Below are 19,011 nucleotides of genomic sequence, written 5' to 3'. Positions count from 1 at the left end.
ACAGGAGCTCATCCTGGGTAGGAGGGGAGCATGGGGTCTCTAAAGTCGGCAGCTGTGGCTTCATCCAGGATCGTGTTTACGTACCTCTTGAGGGTAATAGGGAGGTATGGGGGGAAAGCCACGAGGTGATCAGTAATTAGAGAAATGGGGCTACATGCGCCACCTCTTTTGTCGTGGAAGTTACGTGTGCCACGATTGTGTACCACCTGTGTTAGCTTTGTCCTCCCTTTTAACACAATCAGCGTGGGTGACGATGGGCACAGGTGCGGAAGCAACTTCTGCTTTCTTCCCTACTAATGCTGTCCCCGCCTCACTTCCAGAAAAATGCTGTCAGACTTGAGCTCAGGATTCTGGAATATATAACAGTATATATAACAGTATAGCCTGTGGGCTTATTTATCCGAGGCTTCGGATTGACTTCTGCTTTATTGATCGGGGCTGATAATCATGCAGTCTGTTGGGCTGTTCCTAATTGTTCTGGCTATCTTAATTATTGGATTGTGCATGATCTGTTCTGTTCAAATAGTTTCTCAGCAAAAAGAATTGAACCAGCTGAAGAGTGTGTATACATCTACCTCGTTCCTATCTACTCTGCCTCTAGCCCTCTGTGTCACGTTAAATGAATCATTTTCGCCTCCCTGTTTTTCATTTTCCTCTCTGTGAACACAGAACGATATGATCTTGTGGCTTAAGATTTAGGGTCACTGGATATCAGGCACTAGCAAAATGTCAACTGTTGCCACCAGTTTGGTAGGACCATTCGTGCTGACTTTCTGTCGTTTAAATCTTGATATTTTTCTCATTATGAGCTTACAAAAACATATGCTCGTCGTAGAAAACAAAAATCATTTATAACCCTGCGACTTAGTTATAGAAGCCTGGTAAAGCTTGATTTCTTCTCATCCAGACTTTACACAAATGTATACACAAAGACGTATTTGGGATAATATACTATATACTGCTTTGCAGCCAGCGTTAAGCCACAAGAATTTTTGCAGTTTTCATCATTTTTAATATCTGCATAGTATTTTAATGTGTGGACGCCCAGTCTTCTAGTTAACTATTCTTTCTGACTCTCCTATGTCCTCATATCCCTTTTTTTCCCCCCCCAACTGACAGAATCTTCTATCTGAAATAAAACTTGATCCTATCACTGGCCTGCTGAAACCCTTCTGTGGCTCCTGATAACCTACTGGGTGAGGCCTTGCAGTGGGGAGAAAGCTAGGCTGCCAGCTGCCTGCCAACCTCTCCTTTCAGATCCTTATTCTTATCACTCTCCATCTCACACCTCATGCTCCGGCAGCACTGACCCTCCTGTCCGTCAGTCCCTGCAAACGCTCCTTCCCTCTGCACTTTTGCCTTAGCTCTTCCCCTGTCCGGAATGCCCATTCCTTCCCCTGACGTCACCACCCGTGACCTGGCTGACGCTGACTCAGTTTTAAAATTCATTCCTGGATGGCATCTCTGACTTCCCCCTTTCACGGGGAACGGGTCTCTCCGGGCAGTTCTGTAACAGCCTGTTTGTACCCCCATCACTTAAGTGACTCCTGGCCCCCTCCAATCCGTTCTCTACATGAAGACAAGAATGAAGTGCTTTATGCTTGTTTCAAAAACAAAAAATCAATTCTGAGCCTGTCCTCAATTCTGATCGTTTGTAATCTGTGGCGACTCCCATTGAGGCTCTGCCTCAATCCGCCTTCAGGCTCTCCATGTTCTAGTCCCCACTCAGCTCTCTAGCAACACCTTCCCTGGCCCCCTCACACTCTGCACCCCAGTACCTCAGACCCTCCTCTTATCGCAGGATTTTGCAACTTTGAAGAATGAAGAGGTGGGCACAAAATGAGCAGCAGGCAGAAGTTTATTAGAGTATAAGATTGGAAAGGGAGAGAATAGTAGGCAAGCTCTCTTTACAGAAAGGGGGCATTCGAAAGTGAATGCCTGCGAACTATAGGCGAGGGTTCTTGTTTTATAAGGGTCTGATGCCCTCCTCCTTCCCTTCCCCCTTGTTCCTTCTCAGGTTCTACCCTTCTTGGCTTGATAGTTTTAGGTGCTGTGTTGTCCATTCCTGATTGGCTCATTTCCATTGTAGGAGGGGTGGTCTATGGCCATCTTCTGTCAGATTCCTGAGGGAAACCTCAGGGGGAGTGGGAGGTGTCTGTTACATTCTTGACAGGAACCTTATGCCTTCAGGGGGTTTGCTGTGGTCACCTGTTCCCAGCATTGTTGCAGAATAAGTGTTTTCCCCACCCAGGGACCTCAAGTCCCATCCTTTCCATCTCTGACTATTTTATCCTATCTTTTCCTATCATACTCTTCAAAGTCCTGTCCATGCCCTTCCTTCTGCCCCATGAGAATATTCCTGCCTATCCTCAAGGCCTCAGCCGTCTTGGACTGCCCTCATGGCTCAGGCATCCTGTCCCATGGTCTCAGGGAACTGTGTGCTTCTCCTTCATGTCTGAGTTGCAATGTTGCATCTATTTGTGCTATTATTTCAATAACGCCAGTGTCTTTCACTAGACTCTAAGCTCTCTGAGGGTAGGGCCTCTGTTCGTTTTCATCCAGTTTATAGATAGAATTGGATTGGGGGAAGAATCCCCACATCCAATAGCTGAGGTTAGACAAAGTCTTCAAGAGATCGAGCTGGATAGATGTGAGATAGATGTGACCAAGTCGGGCAGCGCAGGAGCTGTGGATTAAAGGTGGTCGTGCATAAAAGTACCTGCTCTTTTATAGTCCTGGGCATACCCTATGAAATCAATACTACCAGCCCCATTTTACAGGTTAACGAAGACTCAGAGAATTTCATAAAGATGGCAGGTGGTAGGGCCATAATTTGATGTTGAGCCATCCTTCAGGATGGGGAGGCAGCCTGGAATGAAGGACAGGCCAGTCCAGGCTGTCTACTAGGAAGTGATGGACCTCTTGGGGTACTGTTGTAGAGCCCCACATGTTCTTTATGTGCCCCAGGTTGTCCTTTGGCAGCTGGCTGACTCGTTTGCGTGGTCTGAAACCGGCCAGGCAGCAAAGACGTGCAGCCAGAAGCAGGGCGATCGGCAGAGGCTGATTTCATCACTGCACATTTGTGCCCCTGGCAATTAATGGTGCTCTCCCGGTCCTTTTGCCTTGCCCTACACAGGTGGGGGCAACTCCTGGCCAGGGTACCGGGATCCTCGGAGGGCACTGTGCTAAGTCCTGGGCACAGCGCTGAGACTAGGGAAACAGGTATTCCGAGCCCTGCGAGGAAACCGAGCTGGCCCTTCCGCTTCTAGTCCAAGGCTTTCGAAAGTTACCCCCACCCCCACCCCTACAGGAGGCTGAGAACAGTGGGGTTCCCTGGAACGCCAGACTTCTAGCCCCAGGCTTTGAAAACCCAACAGAGGCAAAACATAAGTCTTCTGGCAAAGGAGAATAATCCAGAAAGGATGCTGCCAGAGAGTTTTAAAAAAATTCTTCAGGATTTTCTTAAATTAGGTTTCCCTTTTAATTACCTAGTTATCCTTCAGAAACTTGGAACAGTCCCATTCCTTATCAACATATTCTTTGTCAGTTATGCACAGGCTCAGGCTTATGGTGCCGAGGGTGATGCTTAAGTACCAGGCAGCTGGAAGTTTTCCCCTTGGGTTGTGGGGGGTGTCAGGAATGCTAATGCGCTGTGCTCTGGGCTGAGCTGGTGGCTGAAGGCAGAGGCCTCACTGAGCGCTGGCCCAGGGGCAGGGCGGGGAGCAGATAAGAGGCTCGGGGTCTGCACTGCCCTCCCCAGGGGGAGGGAGGGTGGCCCCCCCGGGCGAACTGGGGGGCTGAGCGTGAATCTCTAATTTTTGTGATTCTGATAGACCCTCCCCCACTCCCTGGTTCTTAACACTGCATTCTCAGAGGATCGGAATGATGCTTAGCAAAACTGCTTATTGGCACTTTTTTTTTTTTTTTTTTTTTTACCCTGTCTGGCTGTCTATGTCATTCAGGCTGCCTGAGGTAAAATTAGGGCTGGAAACATCGTGCGGGCATGTTCTGATGTGATGTGGGCTGGAGCGTGGCAGGGCTCGTGTGCGATGCGAGGCCACAGTGGTGAGGTGCAGGTCTGGACCATTCGCGAGTTATCTTGTCCCCTCCACGTCCTCCGCCGAGGCTTCTGGGGGCTGCATGTGATAAGCACAGGTGGTCAGAGAGAGAAGCCCAGCTTCGCTGCATGCTGTCGTTGGAACTGGACCAGAAGTACGTTTTATATTTCGGGCCCAAGCACTTGACGGTTGTTTTGACCCTTTGAGCTGTGTGGGTGGGTGGGGAGTTGTGGTAAGAGGAAGAATGGGGACTTCACTTTGGAGTGTGCAGCCGCGGGGGTGGGCCTCTTTCCCCACATAGAGATTCCCAAATGGATGGAGGTTCCAATTTGGCCCAGGGGGAGATTTTCCCTTCCCATCCTCACTCTAGGTTTGGAGTGTTTCCCCGCCAATCTGGGGCTCAGGTGTGGGGCTCTGGGTGACAGAGAGATGCAGTCGAGCCCTCATTCCCGGCCACTGTGCTCCACCTGCTTCCCTCTCCTCAGGCACCCCTGTGCCCCTTCTGTTTGTTCTCAGCCCTCCTCCGGGGTTTTAGGCACCTGACTGCCTGCTCGGCCAGCAGGGAAAGAAATCTGTGCATGCAGAGGTTTGGACAGTGGTTTCCTCGAGTATTTCCTTCTGTTTCCTTGTGGGTAGAGGGCAGCAAGAGAACAAAGGAAATGGAAGCATACAAATAATACTGCGGATAAAAGCAACGCACAAGTCCAGCCGTGCCTGCCTGCTTTGTCCTCGTCCCTTTAAGGGGACCAATTGGGCACGATCAGGTGTAGTCATTAGTGACTCACATCTGACAAGGTCTGTTAAGATATCTGAGACTGGCTTTGGAAGGAGATACAGATTCCATGCCAGCTCTGTTAGCCCTGGGACTTTGGACAGATGGTTTAGCCTCACTGAGCCTCAGTTTCCTCCTCTGTAAAACAGAGGTAGCCTCAGAGTCTGTCTCACGAGGGACATGTGAGCAAAGCTCTGAGCCTAGAGTCTGGCGTCATCTAGCAATCCTTCAGTAAGCTATGCTCACAACTACTTATTTCTTTATTTATCTAAAATCTTTGTATTTTTGGAGAGAGCAGTGGGGGAGGGGCAGAGAGAGGGGGACAGAGGATCTGAAGCAGGGTCTGTGCCGACAGGCTGACGCCAGCGAGCCCGATGTGGGGCTCGGACTCACGGATCGGGACAGGCCACCTAAGGGATCTGTGCCTTGTTCTTCCTATTTGTAAAAGGAACGGAATGTCGTCCGTATATGACTTGTGAGGATGTGTGACGAGACACTCTGAACACAGCATAACAGGCTACGTGATAAATAAAAGCATGATTATGCCATTTTCCTACCAGAGCAATTCTGGTGGTCCCGCACCTGTGCTTACCTGGCTGCAGATTTATGCCATGACTTAGGGGTGTCTGTGGAGCTGCTGGACGAACCGGCACACACGGGAAATAGTGGGAAAGAGGGTCCCGCCCGGACTCTCATCTTCCTTGCCGCTGCGTCAAAAGGCTCTGGGGATGTGGTTTCTTCCTACCATAAAGTTCTTGCTGCTGGGAGGTGGTGAGTGCCATCCTCCATTGTTCACGTTGCAGTGAATCCTGGATAATCCATTCAATTTGGAGATTTTGTCCCCCTTCACTTCTTGTCTCTGGTGTCTTCCCGGCCACCTGACTATGAAGGGGCCAGAGAAGGGAAAGGAAATGAAATCGGACTTGTCAGGTTTGCTCGGTCGTTGCTCATTCTTGATCATTACTGCGAAAAAGTTGAAAATATTGTTTCCAATCAATTTATATTGTTTTTTGAAATTGATTTCAATAGCCTACCGAAGCCCAGGAGTACAACTCTATCAATTATCGAGCCAGCAATAGAACAGGTGCTCTCTATAGATCCCGAAGTCTGGCTCTAAAGGGCTCCCAGTTTCCATTTATCTTGATATGTATCTGTGACATGTCTCATCATAAATCCAGCAGCCCATCTGGTGAAGGGGACATAAGAACATTGTTCATGGTAGCAAATACGTTTAAATTTTTTCACAGTTTGAGCAGATCCATTACCCTTGCCTATACTGCCATAAATTAGTTCTACCAAACATTGCTTCCCTAATCTCCATATCCGCCAGTAATTAGTCAATTCAGCTTGATCCAGGGTTCACTTTCATAAAGGAAACAAACTTCTGAAAGTGTAGCTCAATTAGGAAGACTCTATGAAGGCACCTGGAAACAGCCAAGAGTGCATTGTTTTTAAGGATAATTTGCCCTGGAACACTGCCAACCCACTCCACAATGGGCAGTCTTTCTCCAGTAACTTGCTCTTTTCTGAGTAGTTGGGAAACTGCTAACGTCATCAGAAGTTATGGGTCCCCATGTGGCATGTGGGATATTTCTCTCCCTCTCTCTCTCTCTATCTCTCCATCCCTCCTTCCACCCTCCCTGTTTCAGAGTCATGGCATTTTTGTGGAACCATAGTCTAGATTCAGAAAGTAGGTCTTCTGTCTAGAAGGCACTTGCTAAATAAAAGTTTGTTGAACAAATGAATAAATGAATGAGTGAAAGAAAGACTAAATGAGGAGATGATTGACTTTTGATGGCAAAAGGTAATGACTGATCCTTGGCCCCTAATTTTTTCCCCAAATGCTGGAGGTGAGGATGAGGTTACAAGTATCGCAGTCCCTCAGGTCAGGACTCATACTTTACTGGTGCTACTTACAAAGACAGCAGGAAGAGGGCGTGGATGACCACTGTCCCTGTGCACTAGGCACTGTTAGGACACTTTATATATATTATCTCATTTGGTCCTCATGACAATTCTGTGAAGTTGTATTACCTCTACAGTACAAATGAGCAAAGGGAGGCTCAGAGTGGTTGAGTTTATTGCTCTAAGTCACATAGCTGGTTCTAAAAACAATATTCTCCTTTACACACTTGTGTGCCGCTGTTTCTACGCACATACTAAATGTAGAAAAGTCCCGATATTTGAGAGTACTCAGGTTTAAACTTCCAATTAAAAAAGTCATATTCATCAATGTTCATACTACTGGAAAAAAGTCACACTGGAGAGTGAATGAATAAAGCTGAGGTTTGCTTCCCACACCGACCGGATGCCTTCCAGAATCTAGGAGATTTGAACTTCAGGTGTGTATTAACAGCTTTAGACTCGTGTACTATTAAGACAGGTTTTGTTCAGACTGTATCGATCTCTCTGAGGTCAGCAGGTCATGATCAGAGCAAGAGTAACCAGCAGCAACTGTTGGCCTGTCCCTGTAACATGACATCCCCCGTGGGAAGGGAAATACCACTGTGTGCTGAGCTGGAATGTCCATTGAGCCCGTGGCTGTATTTGGTCTCACCTGGGTCGGGGCCCAGGGAGCAAGGTATGGGACAGGTGTCAGATCTTGCTTGTGTCTGCCTTCTCACCAATGGCGTAATCATATCTCCCTTGCCCACATCGGCAGCTCTGAGATGGAGAGGAAAGAATGGAACCTAGCTCCACATTGTGGTTCACCATCTCCCGTTAGACAGAGAAGGTAAAAGGAAGGAGAGGAGAAAGTGGAGGGAGAGAGAAACAAGCAGACAGCACTCCGGTGGGCTGAAATCCCCCATCAGCTGCATAAAATCACATCCTGTCTTTAATCTCCAATCGTGAATCCATGTCCTACCAGCTAATCACCAACTGCGTGCTCTCACGGTTTTGAGAAGCTGAGAATCCCTGGTTTTGATTTTTTTAATTCTATTTTTTTTTTATTGTAGATATACTAACTACACTAAAGGAAATTGAAAAATGGATTCAGCAAACCAGCGGTCTTTCACTGCTTTAACCCCGTGACAGCTGCTACCTGTGCACAAGATCATGCTTGTTTGAGCACTGTTATTTCTGGTTTGCTCCCCTGCTCCCCTCCTCCTTTCAACTTCCTGTGGTGATGTTTACTCTCTCTACAGTAGGTTGAATCTGTCAGACTTGTCACTGAATCCTCCCTCTTTGGCCCCTAGAGATCATGTGTTTACAGTTCAAGGAACTCACTAGAGTCTTGCCTTCAAGGAATAGTCCAGTTGTCTGGGTTTGTTCAGGTAAAAAAAAAAAAAAAAGTAGCAGTAGCAGAATAATGATAATAATGAATAATAATGATAAATATAATAACGATAGTGATAGAAGCTAACACTAACAGTATTATATGAATGCCTCATTTAATCCTCTGGGATAGATGGACTACCCCTGTCCATATATTATAGCTGAGGAAACTGCTGTTAGGAAGTTTGCTGAGGACACACAGCTAGTGAGTGGTGAAGCCAGAATGCAAATCCAGTTGTCTTGCTTCAAAGGGGACATAGAGGGGCACCTGGGCGGCTCAGTCGGTTAAGCATCCAACTCTTGATTTTGGCTCAGGTCATAATCTTGTGGTTCGTGGGATCGAGCCCGAGTCGGGCTCTGCACTGACAGCTTGAAGCCTGCTTGGGCTTCTCTCTTTCTCCCTCTCCCTCTGCCTCTCTGTCTCTCTCTCTGTCAAAAATAAATAAATAAACATTTTTTTTTTTTTTAAAAAAGAGAGGGAATTGGGCGCCTGGGTGGCTCAGTCAGTTAAGTGTCCGACTTCAACTCAGGTTGTGATCTCACAGTTCGTGAGTTTGAGCCCTGCATCAGGCTCTGTGCTGATGGCTCAGAGCCTGGAGCCTGCTTCGGATTCTGTGTCTCCATCTCTCTGCTCCTCCCCCACTCATGCTCTGTCTCTCTTTCTCCTTCAAAAATAAATAAAAACATTTTAAAAAATTAAAAAAAAATAAAAAAGAGAGAGAATATAGAGTGAACACAGATATAATTCCATGCAAGTGAGGTGATTCCCCATTAGTAATAAGAAACAAGAGTAGCAGAACAAAGTAGTGTGTTATGGAGAGTCTAAACAAGAACGACTTTGACACCTGTCAGGTACTTCCTAGATCAAACACTTGCTCTCAGTTGCTTTTACTTCATTTGGAGTCTTGTTCACCTTCATCTGGAACTTTCCTCTCTCCGGTACAGTGGCCAGCAGCCACGTGAGACTGTTGAGCTCTTGGGATGAGACTTGCTGTGCTTTAAGTGAAAAACAGCAGATTTTGAAGATTTAGTGTGAAAAAAGTATGTAAAATATCTCACTAACGGGTGCCCGGCTGGCTCAGTTGGAAGAGCATAGGATTGTGAGTTCAAGCCCCATGCTGGGTGTCAAGATTACTAAAAAAAATAAGTAAACTCAAAAAAATTCCACTAATACTTTTTAAAATATTGATTTTATGTTAAATTAAAATAGAAGATAATTATTCTTGCCTATTTATTTTTGTAGCATGGCCACAGAAAACTTGAAGTTCTATATATGGCTTGTATTTCCACCGGTCAGTGCCACTCCACAGTCACTAACTTTGTACCTCTCTCCTCTCAGCTCTGGAGACCTGATGATGGGTTTGCCCTCAGGGCTTGACTTCAGGACTGGTTTTGGCCATTTGAGGCTTAAAATTGCCAGCATTAGCGCACTAAACTCACTGTATTTGGTTTATTTATCTCAGTGAGGGCTGTTCGTACCCCTTAAAGGAGGCGACAAGGAAGACGTTCTCTTTTGTCTGCTTAATACCTGATTCCCTCTGAAACGAAATCTCTCTGATGAGAACATGGCAGCCCCCTTGCCCTGTGACCCCATGATGGATCTTTCCTTTCAGACTGGGATGCGTGTCGGCAGAGCTGGTGTGAAAAGAGTTCTTTATTTTTCTGTCCACGGGCCAGTTATGGAATTCCACGTTGCCTCTGAAATGTTTTAGGAAACAGTGAAAGCTGTTCACTCACCCTTTCATCTGCTAGCCATAGCTCTTACACGTCAAGGACCCAGAAAGGAGTCACAACCTCAGCTCTTAAGGAACTCGGGACACTCCGACGGAGGCAGACTCTCTGATCTATTAGGAAATGATCCAGAGCCAGATTGTGAGGCTCAGCCCCTAACATCACAACACCAGAGAAGAGAAATGAGCTGCGACGGCTGCTGTGTTCCTTCGGGAAGGCATTTTGAATGAAGGTGTTGGGCTTGGGGGGCTTAGGGGGTTTGGGGTGGTTCCAAGGTGATGGCTGTATAGCTGTAGGAAGAAAGGGGCCTGACCCTGCCAAGGCACATGTCTGGGAGTGGTGGAGATATAGCCCTGGGGACCAGTTGCAGTAAAAGTAAGTGAAGTGGGGGGCGGGGATAAGTGACAAGGGCCTAGAGCCTGGTTTTGATTAGGGGGAAGCCAATGGTATGTTACTATGTAGAGGCAAGACAGAGCCAGATGATGAAAACCTCAGGCTTTATTGCTCTCAGGGACCACGAATTTTCTCATCTTCTGTTTGCCCAAGTGTGGAAGTTGGTACATTGGCACAGCATTAAAGCTATTTAATAAACAGGTGGCATTTACTATGTGCTGGGTACTTCATTTTAAAATAAGTACATAATTCTACAATAAATACCTAATTACATTATGGGAGGTAAAATTGTGTCCCACTTGTAGTAATCAATGTAAAGAAACATATTAAGTGCATGGCACTGTAAATGGCGGGTGATTATAGCAAAAATCTTGTTTTTTTAAATTATTTTTTAATTTATTTATTTTGAGAGAGAGAAAGATCGTGAGCAGGGAAGGGGGAGGGAGGGAGAGAGAGAGAGAGAGCGCGAGAGAGAGAGAGAATCCCAAGCAGGCTCTGCACTGTCAGCACAGAACCCGACGTAGGGCTCAACCTCACCAACCCGCGAGATCATGACCTGAGCCAAAATCAAGAGTCGGACACTTAACTGACGGAGCCACCCAGGTGCCCCTTAGAGCAAAATCTTAAGGGTTGTCATAGTCTGCATTACAGATGGGCAGCTGAGGCTCCAGAGGCCCCAGACCTTTCCACAGCAGATTTATCCGGCAGTGGCAAGAGGGTGGGTTGGAGGGTGGAGAGAAGAGCGGTAAGGAGGCCAGTCGGCCAGCTCTTCAAGAGTGTAGCGATGGGAGTCTTGCACTGAGCGTTGAGTGGAGAGGAAACACGAGAGCCATTGGGTAGACCGCCGTTCAGGCGTTCCATTGCATGTGTTTATCTCTCTGTACACTTGGGTTAATCTGCGATGCACATTTGGGGTGCAGACTCCTTGTGTGTGTGGCAATAGTTCTGTATGGTGAATGTGAGCAAGTGCCAGGAGATATTTCGTAACCAAATGCTGACATTTATCGAGTGCTTCGACTGGCTGCGTCCCATGCTAAGTCCTTGAATGACCTCTTTCATTCCTCATAATAACCACAGAAGGCATCTGCCGTTTCCCACCCCCACCCCCACCCCCCGCCTTGTACAGATGAAGGCACAGAGGCTCAGAGAGTTTAAGTCACTTGCCAAAAGTCGCACAGCCGGGTTTCAAATCCAAGTCTGTCTGACTGCAAGACCTTTAGCCACCACATCATTGCCTGGTCCTAGTGACTTTTTACAGCATCTTCTGCTGTTTGTCTCTCATTTAACCTTGAGTATGAGTTTCTGTGACTTAGCTTAGAATTTGATTCATCTCCCTAAGCACCAGAAACAACAGATATTCACCGGACCATAAACCCTATTCCTAACCTCTGTGCAGTATATTTATGTATCTTCTTCTGTGGTTTATATCATCATTAAAGCGGCTCTACTTGGCCCTTTAAGAAGCTAATTAATCACTAAATATAGATCACAACTTGTTCTTTTCAACCCTCTGCATGTTTCTTCCCCCCATTGTGTGATGCCATCTGGTACTATGAGCTCATGCTTTTTGTGTTCCTTTTCAGAGAGCCAGATTCATTGCTGTCTATACCCAGAAAGCCAGTTAATTTCAAAGTTTGCATGCATGGCTTTGAAAAAATTGGAAGCTAATGCCTCCTTGTGGATTTCCACAGTATCACTTTTTAACATAACATCGCAGGGAACTTCAGTCTTTACCACCATCCACACATACACACACACATGTCTTTTCATCAGAAGGACCTAATTTGTCTTTGGCAAGCTGTCAAGCAACTACAGGTCTTTTCCTGTGTGATTTTTGTCAAGTTTCATTTTGTCAGTTTAAAGCGTATGCTGTAAGGAGCCAGACCTTAATAATATACTCCCCCCTTCGAATCTATTTGACTTTCTGAGACAGCAGCGGAGTTTAAGAACAAGAAATACAACAGCTAATGTGGGCCCCTGACACTGCTGCTGATCTGTCCTTCACTCCCACTTTCTCTCCTAATTCTGCCTGGAGTCTTGATCATCTTCCAAGGGAGTGGAGCACAGGAGCCGTAGACTGTTTTCTTGCAAGCTCAGCTGAGGGGCTCTGGGCTTGCCAGCAGGCTCCCAATCAGTGGGATTGTTGAGTACTGCTTGTTACCGTCCGGTCCAGACCTTGTCACTCTCCACACCTCCTTTCTCTTCTCGTTTCAGAGCGCTTGGCAGTTTAAATTTAGCCTGGGAGCCTAGCGGGGAAGGAAAGGTAATTTGGCTACGTGAGCACTGCTTACCTCACTCCTGGCACATGCTGGATGCCCCTGGGGAAGCAGGAGAGCATTGGCCAGCTGCCTTCCTCCTTTCTGTGGCTCTTCCTCCTGGGATCGTGCCTGTTCCTAGCCAGGGGCTGAGATGAGCCCTGAGAATGTCCCCTGTGATGTAAAAGGAACCGTGTATTTCCCTAGCATAGAAGCTGTCCTAGGGCCAGCCCCTCGCGCTCTCAGAGAACGGTTTCTACTCAGTCCACACTCCATTTGAGCATGAAGCAGCTTCTGTGAGATGCAGGTAGAATGAAGTCACTGAGTCAGCCGTAGAGCCAATCCAGTCTCCAGATAACATTGTCAAATGGTATGGGTAATATACAGACAGAAGCCTCAATTAAGTTTTGTTTCCAAAAGAGCACATGTTGTTACTAAACCAAAAAAAATGGGGGCGCCTGGATGGCTCAGTCAGTTACGCCATTGACTTTTGATCGGTTGCACGTTGAAGCTCTGCATTGGGCTCCATTTTGGGCGTGGAGCCAACTTAAAAAAAAAAAAACAAAAAAAATGTGCTTTTCCCTGTAAATTGACAATTTGCTTAATAACTCGTTGTAGCCACCCACAGAATTAAGATGCACTTCTAAAAGATTAAGGATTTCTAACTTTCCTGAGTGACTAGTATACAAAATTTGGATAACAGCATATATGTTAAAGCTTGGTTACTACTTTGCACTGTGGCCTTAGGCTAGTTGCTTAATGTCTCTGAACTTCAAATTTTTCTACCTACTTAATGGAGCAAATCATACTTATTATTTTTTAATCTGGTTCATAGGGTTGTGGGTGAGCATCAAATAGATTTTGTCAAATGCTTTTTCTGCATTTAGGAGATGATCTTGTGGTTTCTGTGCTTTATTCTTTTCATAAGACCTATTATATTAATTGATTTTCACATATTGGAACAATCTTGCATTCATGATATCAATCCCACTTGGTCATGATGCATAGTCTTTGTTATATGTTGCTGAATTCAGTTTGCTAGTGTTTGTGGAGGATTTTTGTATATAATAGTCACAAGAATATTTTGAAATATTCTTTACTTGTTATGTTTTTGGTTTTTGTATCAGGTGTAATATTGACCTCCTAGAAAGATTTGGGAATTCTATTATTTTTTTTTTGAAGAGTTTATGAATGATCGTTATTCTTTTTCAGATATTTGGTAAAATTTACCAGTAAGGATGTATGGTCCTGGGCTTTTCTTCACTGGAAGATTTTAATTGTAGAGATTTTATTTTTAAGTAATTTCTACACCTGACACGGGGCATGAACTCACAACCCCAAGAACAAGAGTCTCATGCTCTACTGACTGAGCCAGCCAGGCACTCCATCATTGGAAGATTTTTAATAAGTTATTTACTACCTTAATCTCTACCTATTATAGATCTTTTCAGATTTTCTATTTCTACTTGAGTCAGTTGTGGTAGTTTATGTCATTCTACAGATTTCATCTGTATAATCTAATTTGTTGGCATATAATTTTTTCACAATGTTCTCTTACAATCCTTTTTATTTCCATATTGGTAATGCCCTCTGTTTTATTCTTGATTTTAGTAACTTGAGTCTTCTTTTTTTTTTTTATTTCGGTTAGATTAACTAAATTTTATTAATCTTAATTTTGTCAATTTTATTAATCTTAGTGCCAATTTTTGGTCTTGCTTATTTTCTGGGTTCTTCTATTCTCTACTTCATTTGTTTCTACTGTAATTATGTAATCTCTTTTCTTCTGCTTAAGGTTTAGTTTGCTTTTCTTTTTTTGGTTTTTTAATGTAGACAGGTTATTGATTTGACATCTTGTTTTTTAATGTAGGCATTTGCAGCTATAAATTTTCCTCTAAGCACCACTTTAGCTGCATCCCATAAATTTTGGTATGCTGTGATTTAGTTTTCATTCATCTCAGAGTGCTTTTAAATTTCTCTTGTGATTTATTTTTTAAACACTTGGCTGTTTAGGAGTGTGTTACTACATTTCCACAAATTTGTGAATGTCTCAAGTTCTCTTATTGATTCTAACTTCATTGTAGTGTGGTCAAAGAACATACTCCATATGGTTTTAATAATTTTAAATATATTGAGATTTGTTTTATTGCCTAACATATGGTCTATTGTAGAGAACATTCTATGTGCACTCAAAAAGAATGTGTATTCTGCTGTGGTTGGGTAGAGTGTTCTATAGATGTGTTTTGTCTAGTTGTTTTAGAGTGTTGTTCAAATCTTCTATTTCTGTGTTGATCTTCTAAATGTTGTACCATGTTTGAAAGTGGGATATTGAAGCCTTCAACTATTCTTGTTGAATTGTCTATTTCTCCCTTCAGTTTTTGCTTCCTGTATTTTGGGGGCTCTGTTGGTAAGTAGGTGCATATGTGTTTATAATTTTATAAATTCCCAGGGGATTGACCCTTTTACCATTCTAAAATGTCTTTGCCTATAGTAAAAATTTTCGTCTTTAAGTTTATTTTATCTGATGTTAGTATACCATTCCCATCTCTCTTTTGGTGATTGCATGGTATATCTTTTTCTGTACTTTTACTTTCAACCTATTTGCATCTTTGGATCTAAAGTGTGTCTCTTGTGGACATCATATAGGTGGATCACGTTTTATTTATAATGCCAATCTCTGTCTTTTGATTGGAGTGTTTGATCTGTTTAGATTTAATGTAATTCCTTATAAGGGAGGAGTTATGTCCGCTGTTTTGCTATTTGTTTTCTATATGTTCCTCTTTTCTTCCATTACTGTCTTCTTCTGTGTTAAATGGATGTTTTCTAGTAACCTTTTAAATATGTATTATATATGTATGTATACACACACACACACACACACACACAAGTTGCCTTGTGAATTACAATTAACATTTTAATTTATAGCAATCAAGTTTGGGTTAATACCAACTGAATTTCACTCGTATATAAAAGCTTTGCTGCTTTATAGCTCCATTCCCTCTCCTCTCCTTTGCATGGTTATTATCATACACATTACATTGTATGATCCTCAACAGAGATTTACAATTATTGGTTAATGTTTTGTGTCTTTTAAATCAGGTAATAGAAAAAAAGTTACAGCACAGATAGTACATTTATATTGTCTTTTATGTTTACCCATGTCATGACCTTGACAAATGTTCTTTATTTTTTTCTAATGTTTATTTATTTTTGAGAGAGAGAGAGAGCGGGGAAGGTGCAGAGAGAGGGAGACACAGAATCCAAAGCAGGCTTCAGGCTCTGAGCTGTCACTACAGAGCCTGACGTAGGGCTCAAACCCACGGACCGTGAGATCACGACCTGAGCCAAAGTCGGACACTTAACTGACTGAGCCACCAAGGCACCCTGACAAATGTTCTTTATTTCTTCATGTAGATTCAGTTACTGTACTTTCCTTTCATCCAGAAGGACCCCCTTTAGTATTTCTTGTTGGACAGGTCTGCTAGTGACATACTCTCTGAGTTTTTGTTTTGCTGGAAATGTCTTAATTTTTCCTTCATTTCTGAAAGATGACTTTGTTGCATATAGAATTCTTGATTAATTTTCTTTCTTCCATTGCTTTGAATATGTCATCTCACTCCCTTCTGGCTTCCATAATTTCTGATGAGAAATCATCTTCTACTCTTTTGAGGAACGCTTGTATGTGATAAGTTGCTTTTCTCTTGCTTCTTTCAAAACGTTCTCTTTAGCTTTTGGGAGTTTGATTATGATGTGTCTGGGTGTGGCTCCCTTTGAGTTTATCCTATTTGTGGTTCATCAAACTTAGATGTGAGGATGTATGTTTTTCATCACATTTGGGGAACTTTTGACAATTATTTCATCAAATATTCTTTTTGCCCCTTTTTCTCTTTCCTCCTTCTTGCGACTCCCATTATACTGACATTGATATAATTGATGGTGTCTCACAGATCTCTGAGGCTCTGTTTATTTTCTTCTCTTCTTTCTTCATTTTTTTCAGACTGGATAATCTGACTTATCTTCAAGTTTGCTGATTAATTTTTCTGCCCCTCCAGTGGATTTTTCATTTTATTTATTGTGCTTTTCAAGTTCAGGATTTCCACTTGTTTTTTGTTTTTTTTCTTTTTATCCTTCCTGTCACTTTACTGATATTCTCTGTAGGGTGAGACATCATTCTCATACTTGCCTTTAGTTCTTTGAACACGTTTTAAGCAGCTGATTTAACGTCTTTGTCAGGTAAGTCCAACATCTGGGTTTCCTCAGTGATACTTTCTACTGAATGGCTTTTTTCCTCATGCATGGACCATATGTTCTTGTTTCTTTGTATGTTGTATACTTTTTTAATGAAAACTGTGCATTTAAAAAAATATTATGTAGCAACTCTAGAAATTAGATTCTTCTTCTTCCTCCTCAGGGTTTGTTATTATTTGGTGGTGTTGTTGGTTTCTTTAGTGTCTTTCCTTAACTGATTCTATAAAGTCTCTATTCTTTGTCATATGTGGCCCCTGAAGTCTCTGCTTGACCAGCTGTGTGTGAAGCTAATGGACAGAAATGTCCTTAGCTGCCTGGAACTAATAAGTCCCAGTGTTTGCTGATGGGCTCTGTGTGGATGTCGTTCATGTCTTCAGCTCTGCCTTAGCCTTCACTCCCTGCTTTACAGAGCCTCAAGGTCAGCCAGAGGATGAATACCGCTTGGAATGACAGTTTTGAAAAATACAAATGCAAGCTATTAATACATTTGCAGCATGTTATCTGCTACTATTCTCATCCTAGATTGTTTGTTCTTTTTAAGCACAGGCGTTTTCTGACTTCTATGTAAACATCTAACTTATGTGCCTTAGACCACAGAACCACTGCCACGGGCCCATGTTGAAAAAACAAGGAGAAAAATAGAGCTTCGAACTTTGAGGGAATTGGTGGTTTCATGATGAAAAAAAAAAAAAACGAAAAATCTTCCCCAAAGCAGAGGTAGTCTTGGGGCAGTGTTTCTCAAAGTGAGATTCAAGGACTGCCTGCCTCAGAATTACTTGGGATGTTTGTTAAAGTTCAGGTTCCTGGCTCCATCCCAAATCCTTTGATTTAGAATATCTTGGGTGGGGTCCATCCAGGAATGTACATTTTTTTTTTATATAACTTGAAAGAAAAAATTTTTTTTAACGCTTATTTATTTTTGAGAGGCAGAGAGAGACAGAGCACGAGCAAGGGAGGGGCAGAGAGAGAGGGAGACAGAATCCGAAGCAGGCTCCGGGCTCTGAGCTGTCAGCACAGAGCTGGATGTGGGGCTCAAACTCACCAAACCATGAGATCATGACCTGATCCGAAACAGAGTCAGACGCTTAACCGACTGAGACACCTATGTGCCCCCCAAAGTTTTATTTCTATAAGTAATTAAATTCCAGAAATTAGACATTTATTTGCATCTATGAGGATTTTTTTTTTTTTTTTAGTAGCTGCAGGGTTATCATAGGATTCAGGCTGAATCATGGGACTCAGAAGATTTTAGGGGAAAAATAAGCCCGTATTTATTCATGCAATAAAAGCATGGGTTGGGAGAGAGGGTAGGAGAAGATACTAGATAAATCAATGGGTATACTTGCTCATTTCAAAATATTGTGCCTAGGGCTGGGCATGCAGCCAGAAAAGGTAGGGAAAGTTTTTTCTTTCTCCTCTCTACTTTAATTTTCGTTTCCCTCTCTACTTTTAGTACTACTCTTTCTCTTGGGACCCAGAATTTAGGTCAGTAAAATTTATATTAAGGAAATGCATCAGCTGCCCTGGGGTTAAATAGGCTCTTGAGGCTTATCTGGTGACTGAATCACCACCTAAGCCATGGAATCACCACCTAAGTCTTCATGGAATAATGTCTTCTGGTTTCCAAATAACACACTTCCTAATGAACTTTTTGATGCAACCCGTTTGAGAGTTTGAGATTGGATCAAGTTCAGACACATGTAATTTATCTGGGTTAACTTAAAATTTTAAGCTGATTTCCCCCAACCACATGTATACTTTTAGGCCATTTTTCCTTGAGGAGTTTTGCGTTTAGTTAACACAAACTCAGCGTTGAAAAACAATTTGGGGAGTTTAGATCTTTATCAAATTTATGACATTCACAAGTGACACGTGATTTAAAAAATTATTTCACATTTTAGATTTTTACTGCTCTGACTTGCCTGTATCACTGAGAGTCATCAGGTGATTCCTATCCCTCCCCCCATTCAACCCAGTTCAGGACACATTATTGGGCTGTAGATCTCCAGAATTCTATTACAAATACACGGACTAGTAAATCGCATTTCTTATTTCCTTCAAGGTATTGCACAGCGATGCACAGCCATCAAGTACCACTTTTCTCAGCCAATCCGCTTACGAAACATTCCTTTCAATTTAACCAAGACAATTCAGCAAGATGAATGGCACCTGCTTCGTGAGTATTTCTGGGAACGGGTCAGAGAGGAAATGGTGTCTTGCCGCACAAAAAGTATTCCCACCAGCCCTCTCAGGTTTGGACGTAAGGACATTGTGCTGATTC

General features: G+C 43.4%; 1 protein-coding gene across 2 annotated transcripts in view; it reads left to right on the top strand.

Moving 5' to 3' along the window:
• The window catches only part of TMEM178A (transmembrane protein 178A), a 51,886-nt gene that overhangs the window by 18,640 nt on the left and 14,235 nt on the right, over positions 1–19,011 (top strand). For both annotated transcript variants that reach the window (XM_027033613.2, XM_027033612.2), the window contains exon 2: positions 18,793–18,906. In XM_027033613.2, coding sequence (XP_026889414.1) covers positions 18,793–18,906 — 114 coding nt within the window. The remainder of the gene's footprint in view (positions 1–18,792; positions 18,907–19,011) is intronic.

Source organism: Acinonyx jubatus, chromosome A3 (assembly GCF_027475565.1).
Source record: "Acinonyx jubatus isolate Ajub_Pintada_27869175 chromosome A3, VMU_Ajub_asm_v1.0, whole genome shotgun sequence".
Classification (NCBI taxonomy): Eukaryota; Metazoa; Chordata; class Mammalia; order Carnivora; family Felidae; genus Acinonyx; species Acinonyx jubatus.
The sequence above is the reverse complement of the archived record's forward strand: the minus strand, read 5'-3'. Positions and strand labels throughout refer to the sequence as shown.